This window comes from Chenopodium quinoa, unplaced genomic scaffold (assembly GCF_001683475.1).
Source record: "Chenopodium quinoa cultivar QQ74 unplaced genomic scaffold, ASM168347v1, whole genome shotgun sequence".
NCBI lineage: Eukaryota > Viridiplantae > Streptophyta > Magnoliopsida > Caryophyllales > Amaranthaceae > Chenopodium > Chenopodium quinoa.
In genome coordinates this window covers 4,046,177-4,061,379 of record NW_018743574.1, presented here as the reverse complement: position 1 = coordinate 4,061,379, position 15,203 = coordinate 4,046,177, and the positions used below count along the sequence as shown (strand labels likewise).

The 15,203-nt window shown below is 31.9% G+C and overlaps 3 protein-coding genes across 4 annotated transcripts; 1 reads left to right on the top strand and 2 right to left on the bottom strand.

Annotated features, from left to right (window-relative positions):
• Nucleotides 1–137: 137 nt before the first annotated feature.
• On the bottom strand, nucleotides 138–7,202 carry LOC110682146 (protein PIN-LIKES 7-like). 2 transcript variants are annotated; one of them, XM_021858401.1, is made up of 11 exons: nucleotides 6,870–7,202; nucleotides 3,002–3,211; nucleotides 2,694–2,773; nucleotides 2,336–2,460; nucleotides 2,116–2,240; nucleotides 1,793–1,972; nucleotides 1,612–1,710; nucleotides 1,318–1,418; nucleotides 1,076–1,128; nucleotides 813–998; nucleotides 138–710 (listed from the first exon to the last, which is right to left on the bottom strand). In XM_021858401.1, the coding sequence occupies exons 2-11, from the start codon at nucleotides 3,134–3,136 to the stop codon at nucleotides 586–588; spliced, it is 1,209 nt and encodes a 402-aa protein (XP_021714093.1). In that variant the 5' UTR covers nucleotides 3,137–3,211; nucleotides 6,870–7,202; the 3' UTR covers nucleotides 138–585. The 2 variants fall into 2 exon arrangements, with proteins under 2 accessions (XP_021714093.1, XP_021714094.1); XM_021858402.1 differs by lacking the exon at nucleotides 6,870–7,202 and adding an exon at nucleotides 3,354–4,901.
• Nucleotides 7,203–10,714: 3,512 nt separating this feature from the next.
• LOC110682145 lies at nucleotides 10,715–12,968 on the top strand. Its single transcript, XM_021858400.1, has 2 exons — nucleotides 10,715–12,231; nucleotides 12,324–12,968. The coding sequence occupies exon 1, from the start codon at nucleotides 10,834–10,836 to the stop codon at nucleotides 11,680–11,682; it is 849 nt and encodes a 282-aa protein (XP_021714092.1). The 5' UTR covers nucleotides 10,715–10,833; the 3' UTR covers nucleotides 11,683–12,231; nucleotides 12,324–12,968.
• A 1,330-nt stretch (nucleotides 12,969–14,298) lies between these two features.
• Nucleotides 14,299–14,991, bottom strand: LOC110681791 (protein FAR1-RELATED SEQUENCE 1-like). The gene has a single exon (XM_021857916.1). The coding sequence runs from the start codon at nucleotides 14,989–14,991 to the stop codon at nucleotides 14,299–14,301; it is 693 nt and encodes a 230-aa protein (XP_021713608.1).
• Between the last annotated feature and the right edge of the window lie 212 nt (nucleotides 14,992–15,203).

The window sequence follows — 15,203 nt, the reverse complement described above, 5'->3', positions numbered from 1 at the left end:
TTAGCTTTAATTTTAAAGTAAACAATTAAGTGAGTATATTGTTGTTCAATTGATTATGGTAGAGTTTATGATATTTGTTAAAAAAAAATCTCAATAATGCATGTATAGTTTTAATGATGGGGTGTATGGAGAGAATATTTTTTAACCATTTCCTAGTATATAACATAAATATGACCCAAATGTGGCCTTCAATTTAAACATGAAGTATAATCTATGTCAATGATATATGACTTCATAAATCAACCCTTCCCCTCTAAAAGAGAAGGCTACAAAGAATGATACAAGTGTGATTACAGAGAATCACATATGACTTGACAAAATTGTTCTTCATTACATATATAGCCACCGCGTTTTTGTATCAGAAGCTTGCACTGGCACTAGAGTCGATACTTATCCTGATATTAAACCGCGATGTAGAGTAATATGCATCATTTCAAATTACTTGTCACTTTGAAAATTCCAGTTGCTGATAACTTGACTGCATGGACCATCTGGGACAAGTTTCTGTTTTTTAAGGACAAATGTATAATTCTGTGTGAATGATGAATCATAATATTATGCTTGCTTGCCCTTATAATGCTTTGTTTAGGATAGGATCCACATAAATACTGTGGACCAGAGAGTAAGAGCAAGTGCTGCAAAAAGATATGTCCAAAGAAATATCACTGAGCACTCTTCTTGTCCCACATCATATAATTGTGCCATAGTACCTGCAACAACCAACCAAAACAACAAGGAAAAGTTAGTTGAACTCTGAACTAGACTTACTATACAGCAAGATGTTAAAGCTTGGGAGTTAATTGGTGACTAACCGATGCTCATGGCCGGAGGCAATGTGAACTGAAGCATCAACACAAAGCGATATAAAGGGTCTGATGGGAGGAAGCCAAAAGTATCAGCAGCTTTTACTACTCCAATTCCAATCACAGGAAGCAGCAAGTATTTGACAAATAAGATCCCAATAATCACAGTTGGCTTTACTTTTGATGATCTTAATCCTGTTCAAAACAATTAGTCAGATATTGTAATCCTGTTTAATTGGACTGTTAACTCAAATGATCTGATGTTAATTTACCTTGTATAAGGTTTCCACCTAGTATAAGGGTGATAGAAGGTATTGTTCCATCTCTGCAAGAAAATTTATAAGGTATGTTATGGTTTAGTAGATGTTATTTTGTATACAGGCTTTGTAAAATTGAACTCGTTTTTTTCTGAACTGCACTTGTTTTTGATGAACAAAACTTATATAGTTATATTTGCTGAAACTGAATTTAATAAGCTGAAAAAAACAGAGTTGAAAATTTCACCAAGACATACCCAAGCAATTTGAGAGAATCTTGTATCACTCGAAGTGGAGCTCCATCTCCTATGACGAGGCCCCTTAACCAAGTAGTAGCTCCAAAAATGAGTCCAATAATCTAAATCAAAAGCATAAAACTGCATAAGTTCATAGCATATAGGATCGAAAAGAAGGTAGTATTAAACATTTGGTAGTAGCATTTCAAGCAGATTAAGCTCGCTTTACCAATGATGCAAGGTGCTACATACAATGCTATTTCACCATACAAAGTCTGTAAAAGTTTATGTTTATAGAGAGAACGAGAGACTCACTGCACCAAGGCTAGGAGGTGCCATTAGTTCCTCTAATATTAGGTGTAGAAACTCGATTATCTTTCTCCAAAGGGGCTCGCTTTCCTTCTTAGGTGATACCTGATACATTTATACAGGTCAGGTAAGTGACAGTACTATTGTTATATTCTGTAAACATACTATACAGAAGAAAATAACTTACAGGATGGCTTCCTGCATCATACCCTTGACTTTCTCCACTAAGAAGATGGGCCTTTACATCAGCTTCTAAGTCGTCGTTTGGATCCCTTGCAGCCTCTTCCGCGGCTATTAGTGCCTTAAACTTAATGGATGAACTCTTTACCAAGTGAAAAGTGTATGTCCATATGTAAAACCCCCCTAGCTGCAATAACAACAGCATGCTAGGTGTTTCAGTGCAAAAGCATGCTTAAGCCTATTATGCAAGCAAATTTGTCAAAATTCTTATCTAAAGACTCTCAGCAATATCTGTTACTAAAAACCAGAGGAAGAGCTATTTTGGCATACCGCCATTGAGAAAGAGGCGTAAGAAAGGCCAATTGAAGAACAAGCAGCATGGTCGTCACCAAATGGACTGCCATCCTCATTGCAGATTGCAGGAAGTACGATCAGAACAAGGTTTCCCAAGTTTGCTGGGATATCAAAGATGAGAAAAATAATTTTTAGCAACTCCCACATTTATTGCGAAACTAGTCAAATAAAAAACTTTGAAACTGAAATTCGTTACCTGCTGAGCAAGAAGCAATGATTAAACCTTCAAGATGTAACCCAGGTTTCAGAATCTTAACTGTAATCCATCCAAGGATTCCTCCGATTAAAAACGTTAGCCCTACATTAACAGGCATAAACCACCTGCAGTTTGACATATACCATATATTAAGATGTAATTATAGCACGAGTTTAATTTCCTGGTTGTTAGATGTCTAACAGTTAGTCAAATGATAAGCTATTCGTGTATATCCATTACACATCAACATGGATGTGAAATAACAGTACATCAGTGGCAAAACGAAGAAAAACAACAACTACAGAAGAGCAGAAAGTCTAAACAGAACAAGAAAGAATCGAAATTAAAGATAGCTAACCATGATATGATGTCTTGCAACGTTACAGTCTTAGCAAGACTTGCAAACATGAGTGCAGGAGTGAAAACCACGTACACGATCTACATTTCAACATTTGTTTTGTTATTTCATTTTTTGCACATATTCCTCCAAAATTAAAGTACACTAAAATGTATCTATATATCAATATGTATTTATGCAATGTATGCTACACCCACCTTCTAAATTCCTTTGATAGGTTGACAATTTAGTTACTGGAAAGAATTCCGATCCATTATGAAAAACAATTAGATATGTACGAGTACATAAGATATAGTCGCGGGACTAACCTTATTCAAGGACCTTCTAGCATCTGCATTCAAAAGATTACAATAGCCAGTTGCCAAAAATGCTCCTAATCCACTGATTATTAGCACTTGCAAAATGGGCATTGATGCCACTTCAAAGAGTGACAAGAAACCCATCTTTATTTCTTCTTCTTCCTTTCTAAGTTCTCCTCAAAAGCTTCCAACTTCCTCTATATAGAAGCAATAAATTTTCTGCAAAAAAGTTCAATGATGATCTTATTCAATATTTTTAAATTTGGGCTAAATACTTTCTTAAATATGAAGTTTTTTTTTTTTTTTTTTTTTTGGGTCACAAAAACAAAGAAACGAAAATAAATGATGTGATTGAGCTTACAAATTGGTGCAAAGTGCAAGAAATTTCCTTGAAATCGACATCAACAGTTCATTCTCCAATTCATAATCATAAATTTAGCAATAAGCAAAACATTTTTTTATACGTATTTCTTTTGTTTTTTTTTTGTTGGTTCATGAGAAATTGCAAAAACAACAAATAAAAACGTGTTATAATAGGACTCTAGGAGTAATACTATACCTAGAGATTTTTTTAAACATACAATTAGGAGACCCAAAGATGATGAAAAAGTATACTCGTTATAATGAAGCAATTGGAATCGATTCATATCCAAAAGCCAAAATCGGTCTATAAATAATAAGAGAGCATATCTTATAGAGTTATAGATAAAAAGTAAAGTACACGAGATCTAGAATTGGATATACATCACATATTCAAATAAATCCCTGATGTATACTTGTACAATATATTGATTTATCGTACCATTATACAAATCCTAACTTGTTATACCAAATGGCACGTTTCAAGTTTTAATTGGTCTAAAAATTACTTAAAAAAATTAAAATATAAAATAATGAAAACGTGGGAGCCACCAGCTCCAAACACCGCTGGTTGCCAACCCCCTTCCCTTCCCTACCGAAAAAATCCTTATGCACCCCAAACCACCCCTCCCTTCCTTTACCTCGAAAACCGGCTGATGACCTTTCTCCAACCCTAGAAACCGCCCCCTCTCTTCCCTAACCCTCGAAACAATAATGACTATTTAATATACACTTTTGATAATTACGGAGTAGAATAACAATAGTGACATAGGGATGGGAGTAATCAATAACAAAATTCCGTCCTTGTGATAAGTTTGATGACGACTAACCAACAAATATTAGACAGGAATAATAACACTTAGCCCCAATATTAATTACGTTCATTCACATTGTTAATTAAGCTCGTTCGTCCAGTGTAATTACAGCTCATGATTACTACATTAAACGAGTTGCATACTTTTTAAGTAGTTGGCCAACCAATAATCAAATAAAGTTGGATCCAACATTGAATATTGGTCAATAATCATGAAAAGAACAAGATCTATCTACGTCTACAATATTGGCGGCCATGATCTGATTGCACAACTCCAATAATTTAATCCTATCCAATTAATTGACTTTCGTTTTCTTTAGCGTACCCTTAAAATAAATGTCAGATTCTTTAGTAGTGACTGATGATATATACCTGCCTGGCTGCCCACGTCCCCATATTCCTCTACAGTTTTCCAGAACATAGCTTGTTGGACCAAGGATGTGGACTTGACCTATTTTGTAAGGTATAGTCTAATCCGGAGTGTGTATGATAGGTCGCAATTTTAAACCATCTAACCCTATTCTAATCTGTATTTTACACTACAATTACAATGTGCTTATGGCTCATTAGCGCAAAATAGCTTTAAATAATACGAGTAATTGATTGTCCTTTACCCCCAAGCCAAAATCATCGGGTCATAATATGTGAGTTATATTAAATGATACTCGTATAAGGAGTACTCCATTTTTAATACTCCGTATAACAAAATGACCTTTGATTTTTTTTTTTTTCCAAATAATAATAAATAACTTTGGTTTTTTATAAAATGACCTTTTTGCCCCTACATTTCACAAGTCACCATTTCCCACTTGTCTTTTAATTTATGTACTTTTTTTTTTCTTACAATAAATACCATCAATAGGGCCCCTACTTTTTTCTTCTAAATTATTGCACTAAAAATGTGCAACTAAGGTAATGTATCATATGTATGCCCAAAAGACTTTCACTTTGAAAAAAGTTGGTCAACAACTTGGCACAACTTGGCAAATAGAGCTATCGTTGCAAGCTTAGCTAATCCGTACACCTTGAAAGTGAGGAATAACTCAAGTGAATAGAGTTGTCTCCCTAATTTTAGGAGATTTTGGGATTGATTCTCTCCCTTGCCCTTGTGGCTCTCTAAACTACAAATAAAACATACTTCGTACTCCTTAACTCAAGATTTTACAAATTTAACATATATATTCCGAGTCTTCCCAAGATTTTATTTGATTATCGATAGCACTAATATTGACCATTGCAATTATTCTATTACTTCGTATGTTCCTATTCTATTACCTGGATGTACGATACACCCGAATGTATATAATAAATTCTATATAGTATATTTTTTCTGCCGATGCATTCATAAAACAAGGAATTACTCTAACCACACAATGAGAGAGTTTCCTAATATTTCATTTTCTTATCTTAACACAAAATACCCCGTTACGATTTGATTTTATTTTTTTGGGGAGAGGCTACAAGGGTTGTTGGAGGAAGTACTCCATATTATTTTTTAGGATAAAGATGACGCTACGTCGTGAAAAGTTGAAATTCATACATATCCAAAAATAAAGATTTATTCCACGTAAGCCCACTAAAAAAATAGCATGATAAGCATGTTTATATAGAAAACATGATGGCATTGAGTAATTTTTGTACCTGATTGAAAGTTTTCTCCATGGATTTTTGTTGTTGTTGTTGTTCAAACGAAAAAAGATGCTTAGGCAAATTCTTATGGTTTCATAATCACATAATTAATTAATACTTATATATAACCCTTACTCATAATAACAATTATTAATTAGTGTGACTAATATATGGTACTCTCTTGTCTGAATATATTATTTCATACAGTACATCTCAATTTATTACGGAGTAAGAATTTAACTTTGATAATTACTCCGTACAGCTTATAATTAAGAACAATTATTGGGATCTTAAAATTTCTATTGCCCACTTTCTAATATTTATATCACTTAATTATGTACTCCGTACTACGTAATATACTCTAAATACACATATTTAAATTTATTGGACGAAATCGTTGTAAAATCAGCATGTACAACAACAAGGGTCAACGAAGTATTAATTAAAAGTAATTCATCAAAATGACAATTGTCTTAAACATTGTATTAGCTATTTAGCTATGCTAAGTTCTGTTTAATTACTCCGTAAGATAATTTTATTTGCTCAATTAAGATGTTACGGAGTAAGAAAAAAAAAAAAAGACCCTTAAGGACACTTATATTATTTTTTTTCAAATTTCGAGCTCAATACAAACCCTTAAAGATCGAATATTATATGACACGCAAGTCGATAAAAAAGTTGAATTTAGTTATAATTTATAATTTAGAAGAATTTTTAGGCTGCAATTTGCAATTTTTTTTTTAAATGGTTGTAATAGACAAATTTTCCAAATAAAATAATTGTTACTTTTAAAGTTAAAATCTCATACAGAGTATTTGTAATCATATAAATTCATCTATATATCGCGTTATGAATAAAAGCCATTAATTTACAGCAAGCAATTTACAGAATCTAATCATTTTTAGCATTATTTAGTTTGCTGGTTTTATAATCTCATCATAGAAAAACGCAAGAAAAAAGGAAAACGTAACCAAAAAAAATGCTTGATGCATGAAATCATAAACGCCTGAATAATTAACAAGCAAAAACTGATAATCAAGCAGAAATAATTTGATTAAGAAGGAAAAAACGAACCTGTAAACACGAATCTGCACAAAAAAGAATTGAAATTGGCCTTCAAAATTTCATGTCATTGCCTCATTGGAATTTATGATATGAAGAAGAAGTAGAAGAAGATAAATAAGAAGCTTTTATATATATAGTCGTATAATATACGAATTATGATATTGGGTGTTATAAATTATGAATTATAGTATTTATTTGGAGGTGAAGAAAACAAAAATTGAGAGAGAAAGCTAAAGACCGTGGAAATAAAAATGCAAAGACACGTATATATTCCAAAAAATTGGGGTTCATTATTATTAATATTACCTTTTTAGCCAGGCTTTGCAAATCTTTTGTACAATTATCATTAATTTATTTTGTATCTCTCTAGTTGTCCCTAGTTGGAGTTCAAATTGAACCAAACTTAAATCTTTATTTATTTATTTATTAGTTTTATTTATTACGAAACCTTCTCCCATTTTTCCCGTTTATTAGGCTTTTGACTTTCACAAAATTTCATATGTAGCTAGTCATAATGTATAGCTAAAGTTACTTGATTAGGGGTTAATTGGTTGATCAGGTTTAGGGGTTATTCATGTGTCGACTGGCCACATAGAAAATACGCGGGATTTGTTTTTATTCTTTAATAGTTTCTTACGTAAATATCCTTACTATATTGTTTTTTTTTTATACTTGGATAGTTGTATTACTAAATAATGAGTCATACTTTGTACATATCCTCTTTGGTTTAAATTGATAACATAGATCGTCCGGAAACTAATATAATGAGATTATGAGAATGTGAGATAGTATTGGATCGTAGTTGTCTTTATCCTTGTAATATAACCTTCTCTAGTAAAACATGGGATAAATTACATATTGATTTCACTCATCTTTTAACATGGGATAAACTTGAGCTATCCCTCACTCTCATCGGTTTATATTATATAACATAATGTTATACATTATCATCTACACTAGGTACAATAATTACCAAATTAAGCTTGGTTTAATAGCTAGGGTTGAGGCGTCTCAGAGTCTAGGAGCGATTTTAAAAATAAAAAAAAAAAAAAAAATAAAAAAAAAAACTAGGTATAGAAAATGGTAAAATAAAGATATTTCATTGTAAATCATTATCATGCACGTTGAGTGAGTGTACGCGCAGCAGCAAGCCATCACGCAAGAAGCATTCAGGGAAGGTTGTATCTATGAACTGATTGAGCAAAACCATTCATTTATTTTTTTAGGGAAAGGCCCATATTTCATCATCACAAATTTTGTAAAAACTGTTGAATAATGCAACATTAAAATTAATTTTAGATGATGTCACTGCTTTAATCACAATCATATTAAGATAAACGAATATCATATCATAAAATTATAAAACGAAATTGACAATATGAACCGCTCAACCTATGACAAATCTAAACATAGGCAACCAGCAGACATCAGACTGATTTGGTATACGCGGAGACTCTGAGAGTTCATTTCACCGCTTCAACGTCGCCACGCATTTGTACCCTTATTATGTTTCGTACTTTCCAATCTATAAATTAAATTAATTTTGTACAGATTAGACACATTATTATAGAATACCTAATACACTAATACGTCTGTTTTAAAAAAGTTGTATGCAATTAAAGATGGTCTATCTCATTCCGATTCCCGCCTTTTGTTTAATATGAGGTCAAATTTTAAGTAATAAGATCAGATTAAAGTAGATTAAAATTTATAAAAAAAAAAAAATTATATAAAATCGGGTAAGTAAAAATAAGTTGAATTAAACTTAGCTTTAATTTGTAGCGTTAAAAAAAATAAAAAAAAACGAAAGTAGATTAACTTGGTAATTAAGTTGAATACCTTAAATCAAGGGAGTATGTAGGTCCTAGTTCAATTCACACCAACTCTCTTAAAGAATTTTCCTCATCAATCAAACATTAAAAATACTACTGCAACTTTATTCAAATTAATTGTCCCCAACCCCCAAGTCCTAATCACTTAATCAGCTAAGAGCCTAAGATCCAACTGTAATAATATAATAATATGATTATGGGATATATATATATATATATATATATATATATATATATATATATATATATATATATATATATATATATATATATATATATGAGGCATTAAGCATCAAGATTCATGCTGACTGTGCATGCATGTGGCAAGCAACTTGCTTAACTTGAACATGCAAGATTTGATAGAGATCGAGTCACAAGAGATTTTTAAGATCCGATTCATAGCATACATGTTATGAATATCACCAACTCATCAATACCTCACTGACAAATTAAAGATAAAGACCTAATTTAGATAGAACGTCTCCAATTATTCTCAAAGACCTAATTTTGATCAACTTAACTAACTTTATGCATACATGATTATACTTTGTACTTCATATATTTTATTTTATACTTGGAATTAGCTACTCCGCACCAAACAAAGTCGGCGTCCGATATACAAGTAAAAAAAATGACAAACTTTTAATAAAAGCGGGTTTTCACTAACTTACTGAAAATCACAGCAAACAAGTGCAAATTGGGCTGCTCAACTTGGGCTCACACGTGTAAATTTAAAGAACCAAAAAATTTCTTATTTTCTCTTTCTTCTTCTCTTTCCTGTTTCTCTTTCTCTGGTTTTTTTTTCTCTCTCCTCTCGTTCTCTTCTTCTCTTGCTTTTGGCGTTGCTACTTGAATTTCTCTCTTTTCGATCTTTACTTTCTTCACTTTGAAGTTGATTGTTGCAAATTTCAGGTTTGTTTTCTCAATTTTATTTCATTTTATTCAATTTTGAAGTGTTTCGATTTTTAGGGTTTCGTTGTTTTGGATTTTTGTAGTTTTTGCAATGGTGAAGAAGAAGGTTTCTGGTGAAGATAATGTTGCTCTAGGTTAGTGTTTGTTCTCATTTTCGCAATTTTTTTTTTTGTACAATTTGTGCTATGTTTGTTTAGTTGTGCGTTTTAATCAGTTGCTTTTGCTTAGGTTAGGTTTATTTTGAGAATTGCCTGCTAGGTGTTTGTAAAAATGTCCAAATGAAAAATTGCATGTTCATAGTAGTACAATCAAATTGATGAAAGTATTTTGTGTATGAATTTTAGGTATTTTTCTACTATTTTCGTTTACAGTTTAATATATATAAATTAAATGCTGCATTTGATTTTAGTGTGGCAAACATGGTGGATATGTTTATCTTTTTGTGTTGCTTGGTACAATCTTGTCAAATTTTGTCAAAATTTCTATTGTGATGTTTTTTTTTTTTAAAATTAATTGGTAGGATCTATCAAAGGTTTTCGTTATAGTAGAGCTCAAAAAGCGGTAAATAAAATGGATGCAGGAAGAAAAAAGATGTTGAAAGGTGAAGGAAGTACATCCAAGGGAAATAAAAGGAAGAGGCAAGAAAAAGAGGATGACGAGTAAGATTTTATGTTTTAGAATATTGTATATTTGCTATACTTTTGTGAATGGAATTGTGACTTTTGTAACAGTATAGGTAACTTTGATTAATAGGACTGTTTTTATGTGATTTTTGTGTCAATATATTAAGTGTTACTTTTGTGAGTATATCTTTCACTTTTGTATTTATCAATGTCACTTTTGTGAGTGCAAGTATCATTTTGTGAAAATTTTGATAGTAATCACTTTTTTGAATATTATATCCATGTAATGAGTGTCATGACTCTCATGAGTATCATTTTTTGTGATTATGATTGTCACTTTTGTGATAATAAGTATAAAAATTTGTATAAATGTTCACAATTCATGTTTAATTTTATATGATAACTAAAATTTCAGTATATAAGTATGTTATTACCATTTTTGAATGGTAAGCATCTTTTTTTTGTTTTTTTAGGCCTAATAGGAAAATTACATGTCGTTGTAGACCTTCTTCATTAGTTAAGGTTATAAGTGGGCTTTCTCTGACTCAAAAAAAAGATGTAGAAGAGGTTGGATTTGGTGGTTTGTTGTCTTTACGTGTGGAGAGTATGGTTGGAGGTATACTTCCTTGGCTTGTTGAGAGTTTTAATGGATATACTTGTATGTTTTGTGTAGCTGATGGTAAGGAGTTTGTTGTGACTAAGCATGATGTGTGTGATGTTTTTGGTTTGCCTAAGGTAGAAGGTCGTGAGGTTCCTGAAATGAAGGGTAGTTACAAAGGTAAATCTCAAGATGATAGTGCATTGAAAAATAAATGGAGAGCTTCTTTTGATGTTGGTGTTAAGGAGTTGATACCTTTGGCTAGATTAGAAACTAGGATCAAGGAGTTGGTGGATGGAGGTGATGAATTTAAGAGGTTATTTGTTATGCATGCTCTTAGTAGTATGCTTGTTCCTACCGCTAATAGGACTGTTAATTTTAGGTTAGTTAATGCTGTGGATGATGTTGATCAGATTAAAAATCTTGATTGGTGTTCATTTGTTTTGAGAAAGTTGATGAATTCTGTTGTTAGTTACAAAAATTCTGAGGCTAAAGATAGTATTAGTGGATGTTTGTTGTTGCTTAAGATTATGTATTTTCATCGTTTGAATTTCCAAGGTGTAGTAGAGAACTCCACTATTCCTCTTATCCAACACTGGACAGATAAAAAAGTGAGGAACAGGGTGTCCTTGGAGTTGAAGGCTGGTGGATTTGGTCAGGGGGTTTTGAATGAATTGACTTATCCAGTTTCTGCTAAGTGTGTTGATTTGAATGTTAACAACTTAAGTAAGGGTGAAAGTTGTGTGGTTCCTATTGATGATGATAGAAGATGTGTGACTTTCGATTTGCCTGAAGGAGTATTAACTGATTCTGAGATCAAAAGTGCTTCAGCTGATGTATGTTTTTTTTTTCTTTAATAAAACATTTGTTCTTGGTCTCATATAATTGTTTGTTAATGTGTAGGATTTGCATGAGGCGTTTCTTTATATGAAAAGGAACATGGAGTTGTTTTCTTCTGTGAATTCCAATTGTTTTAGTTCTTTGCAACGGTTGGTGCATAGTCGTTTTGTTGAACATTCCGTTTCTTTGGATGCTGATTCTATTGAGTTGTCTCAAATACAACAACTTTTGTCTAACCCGCATTATCATAAGCTTATTGATGGCTTAATTGATGAGTTTATAAAAATGAAGTCAGTGGATGAGTTACTTAAAGTTGATGCAAGTACTTCATCAAAGTCTACCCTACAAGATGGTGGAGGTGGTGGAGATGGTGGTGGCAGAGGTGGTTCAGTCAGAAGAACGAATAAAAGTTTGTGTTCTTTGGACTGTGGTGAAATTGGTGGTCAGAGTGTAGTGTTTGTTACGCCATTTATGAAAAGTAATTCTCGTGCTTTTAGTGAAAAATTACCTCGATTATATTTAGAAGCTCTTGATTATTGTCTGGTGGAACACTTATTTAATAATAAGTAAGTTCTTTTTTAATTGTCATATTTTTTGAAACCTTTTTTTTTTCTTTTTCTTTTTGTTTTGATATTAATAATATTGTTTGACCTTGCAGTGAGAATCTTGTTACTTATGGATTGCATTTTCTCATTCCAAGAGAGGATATGGTGTCTTTGGTGCATACTAATTTGGTTCGTTGGTCAGTAGTTGATTGCTACTGCATTTATCTAAATGAATCATGTTTTTATGATACTTGTGGTCCTAAAAGATTCTTTTTTGGTGCGAGGCAAAGTGTAAGAAACTTTCTGTTTTGAGTTATTTGTTTTCTTACTCTTTTCAATTATTTATTTTTTCCTTTTAGTTTGCTTTTTTGCAAGTATCAGAGGGGAACGAAGATAGTTCTGCTAGTTCTGCTGTCTCGAATTTGCATGAAATTTGGGATGAATGGGTTACATATGAAAATTCTTGTTGTGATGTTATTGGTGCAGACTTGGTATATATCTTAATTTTTAATATATATTAACTGTGTGATGGATGTGCTTTATGCTAACTTTTGTTCTATTTTTTTTCAGGTTTATTTTCCTATTCTTGTTGATGAACATTATGTATTTTTGTGATTGATCATGGCAATGAATTGGTTCATTACGTTGATAATATCATTTGGAGTCATGACATGATTACATATTTTCAAAATTTGACTTTTTATCTGGTATGTTATTGTCTATTTTAAAGTATGTTTCTATATTAATCTTATTTTCTTGTTGTTTTTAATATTCTGTTTTTTTTTTTCAGTGTTCTGAATTTGGTGATTTTCTTGCACGAAGAAATCATCCAAAGAGTGAAAAAGTCCCTTTTTACAATTTAAAATTGCTGATTTAGTGTGGCGGAAGAGTAAGGTTGATAATAATGACTGTGGTGTGTATATGATGTGTCATATGGAGCATTTTGTTGGTGATACATCGTATTCTGTAGATGAACTTAGAACAGTGAGTGATCTTGAAACTGATCCGAATTAATTCATTTGTTATGTTTATTCTAATGTTTTATACATATTAAGGCGCCTTTTATTTTCTTGTTGTGAGGCTGCTGGAAGGAAATTTTTACGTGCTAAGATTTGAGTATGTCTGACATGAACGAATCAAGATCTGATGTCTTAGCAGAAGTTGAAAAATTTAATGAGAAGAAGAGCGATCTTGCATATGTTGCTGAAATTGAAGGAAGGAGGAAGGCTGCAGCAGCGGAGAAGAAAAAGAAGAAATCTGAAACTGCTCCTCCTACTGTTGACAGTGCTCCGAAATCAAAACGAACTACAAAGGCTACACGGAAGTACACTCCTTCTAAATCTTAGCTAATTTTGGAAGTTGTTATTAGTTAAGTACTTTTGGAAGTTGTAATTAGTTAAGTACTTTTGGAAGTTGAAACTAGTGATAAATATCGACACTTATACTAGTGTTAATATTTTCAAAATGTTTGTACAAATTTTATTTTATATATATATATGATTAAATATTGGTAATCTGTTGTTCTTATTTTTATTTATTTATTTATATATAATTTTATAAGTGTATCATATATCATCATACAGAGATATAGTTGATTTAAATGAAAACTTGAAGTTTAACATATATATTACCATTTTATTAATTTTAAAAACGGACACTTTTGTGATAATTATTGTCACTTTTGTGATTATAAATATCACTTTTGTGAGTGACATATTTCTTTTGTGAATATGCAATACTTTTGTGAGTAAAAAGTAACACTTTTGTGAGAAGATGCATCACTTTTGTGAGCATTACTGTTATTTTTGCGAGTATTAGTGTTACTTTTCTGTAAATGCATCACTTTTGTAAGTGTTAGTGTCACTTTTGTTAGTAAATTCATCACTTTTGCCAGTATATGCATCACTTTTGCCAGTATATGCATTACTTTTTTAAGTATCAGTGTAATATTATATAAATGTTCATAATTCATGAGCAATTCCATATCACAATTCAAAATTCTGTATGAAAGTCAATAGTAGCATTAAACAAAAATAAAATCACTACAAAAAAGTATTCAATTGTGTTTCATCCAAACTCACTACAAGTTCAAAAAAGTCGCACAGTAGGTGTCTTCGATCCAAACTCTGAATTTGGATCTGGTAATGCTTTTTGCTTTGATTTCTTCCCTTTTTCAAGTGCTCCTTTTGCTCTCTTGCTTCTTCCCTTTGTTACAACTCTCTTAGGGTCTAATATAGTGGGTATGGTTGTACTTGTTGATGAAGAAGCAGTATTATTGGTACTCTGAGAACTCTCTGCCACATTAGAATTGTCATCACTTGCAGCAACCTCCTCTGTAAAAGCTTCGGCCGCAAGTAAGTCTTCCACCATTTTCATACAGTTTTTGAACTTTTCCTCCATGAATGCTCTTGCCTTTTCATTTTCTTGACTCTTTAAGATTAAGTTATAATATTTTCTCATCATTGTATGTCTCCATGGTGTATATGGGAGTTTTGGATCCTTATTTTCCATTCTATTCCATACTTCAGTTTTTGCAAGCTTTGTCCATCTTTTGCTAATGTACTTCTCTGGAATTCTTGTAATAGAATGTAGATGTAAAATTCTGAGGCAGTGATAGCATAGCCAACCAGAAGCTTCGAAATTCTTGCAAGTGCACCATATAGTTTGGCTCTCATGTATGTAACTTACCTGTTGGGAAGACCATGGCTTTTCTTCTAGCGATACTTCATAAAGAATAATGTTTTCTTCAGTTCTCCCTAGAATTTGCACTGTGGTCGCCATTGAGTAGCCAAATTCCTCTTCAAAGTCTCTAAATAGAGACAATGTGTAAACCTGTACATTAGAGAAATAACTTACTACCAGTCATGTTCCTTTGCATGTATCATTTTTATATTTGCTTATATTGTTTGTTTTCAGTTCTTAGATATATGTAATAAAGGAATATAGAATTACCTGAGCAGCATGCTTTAGCATTCCGGATAGTGGCAATGAAG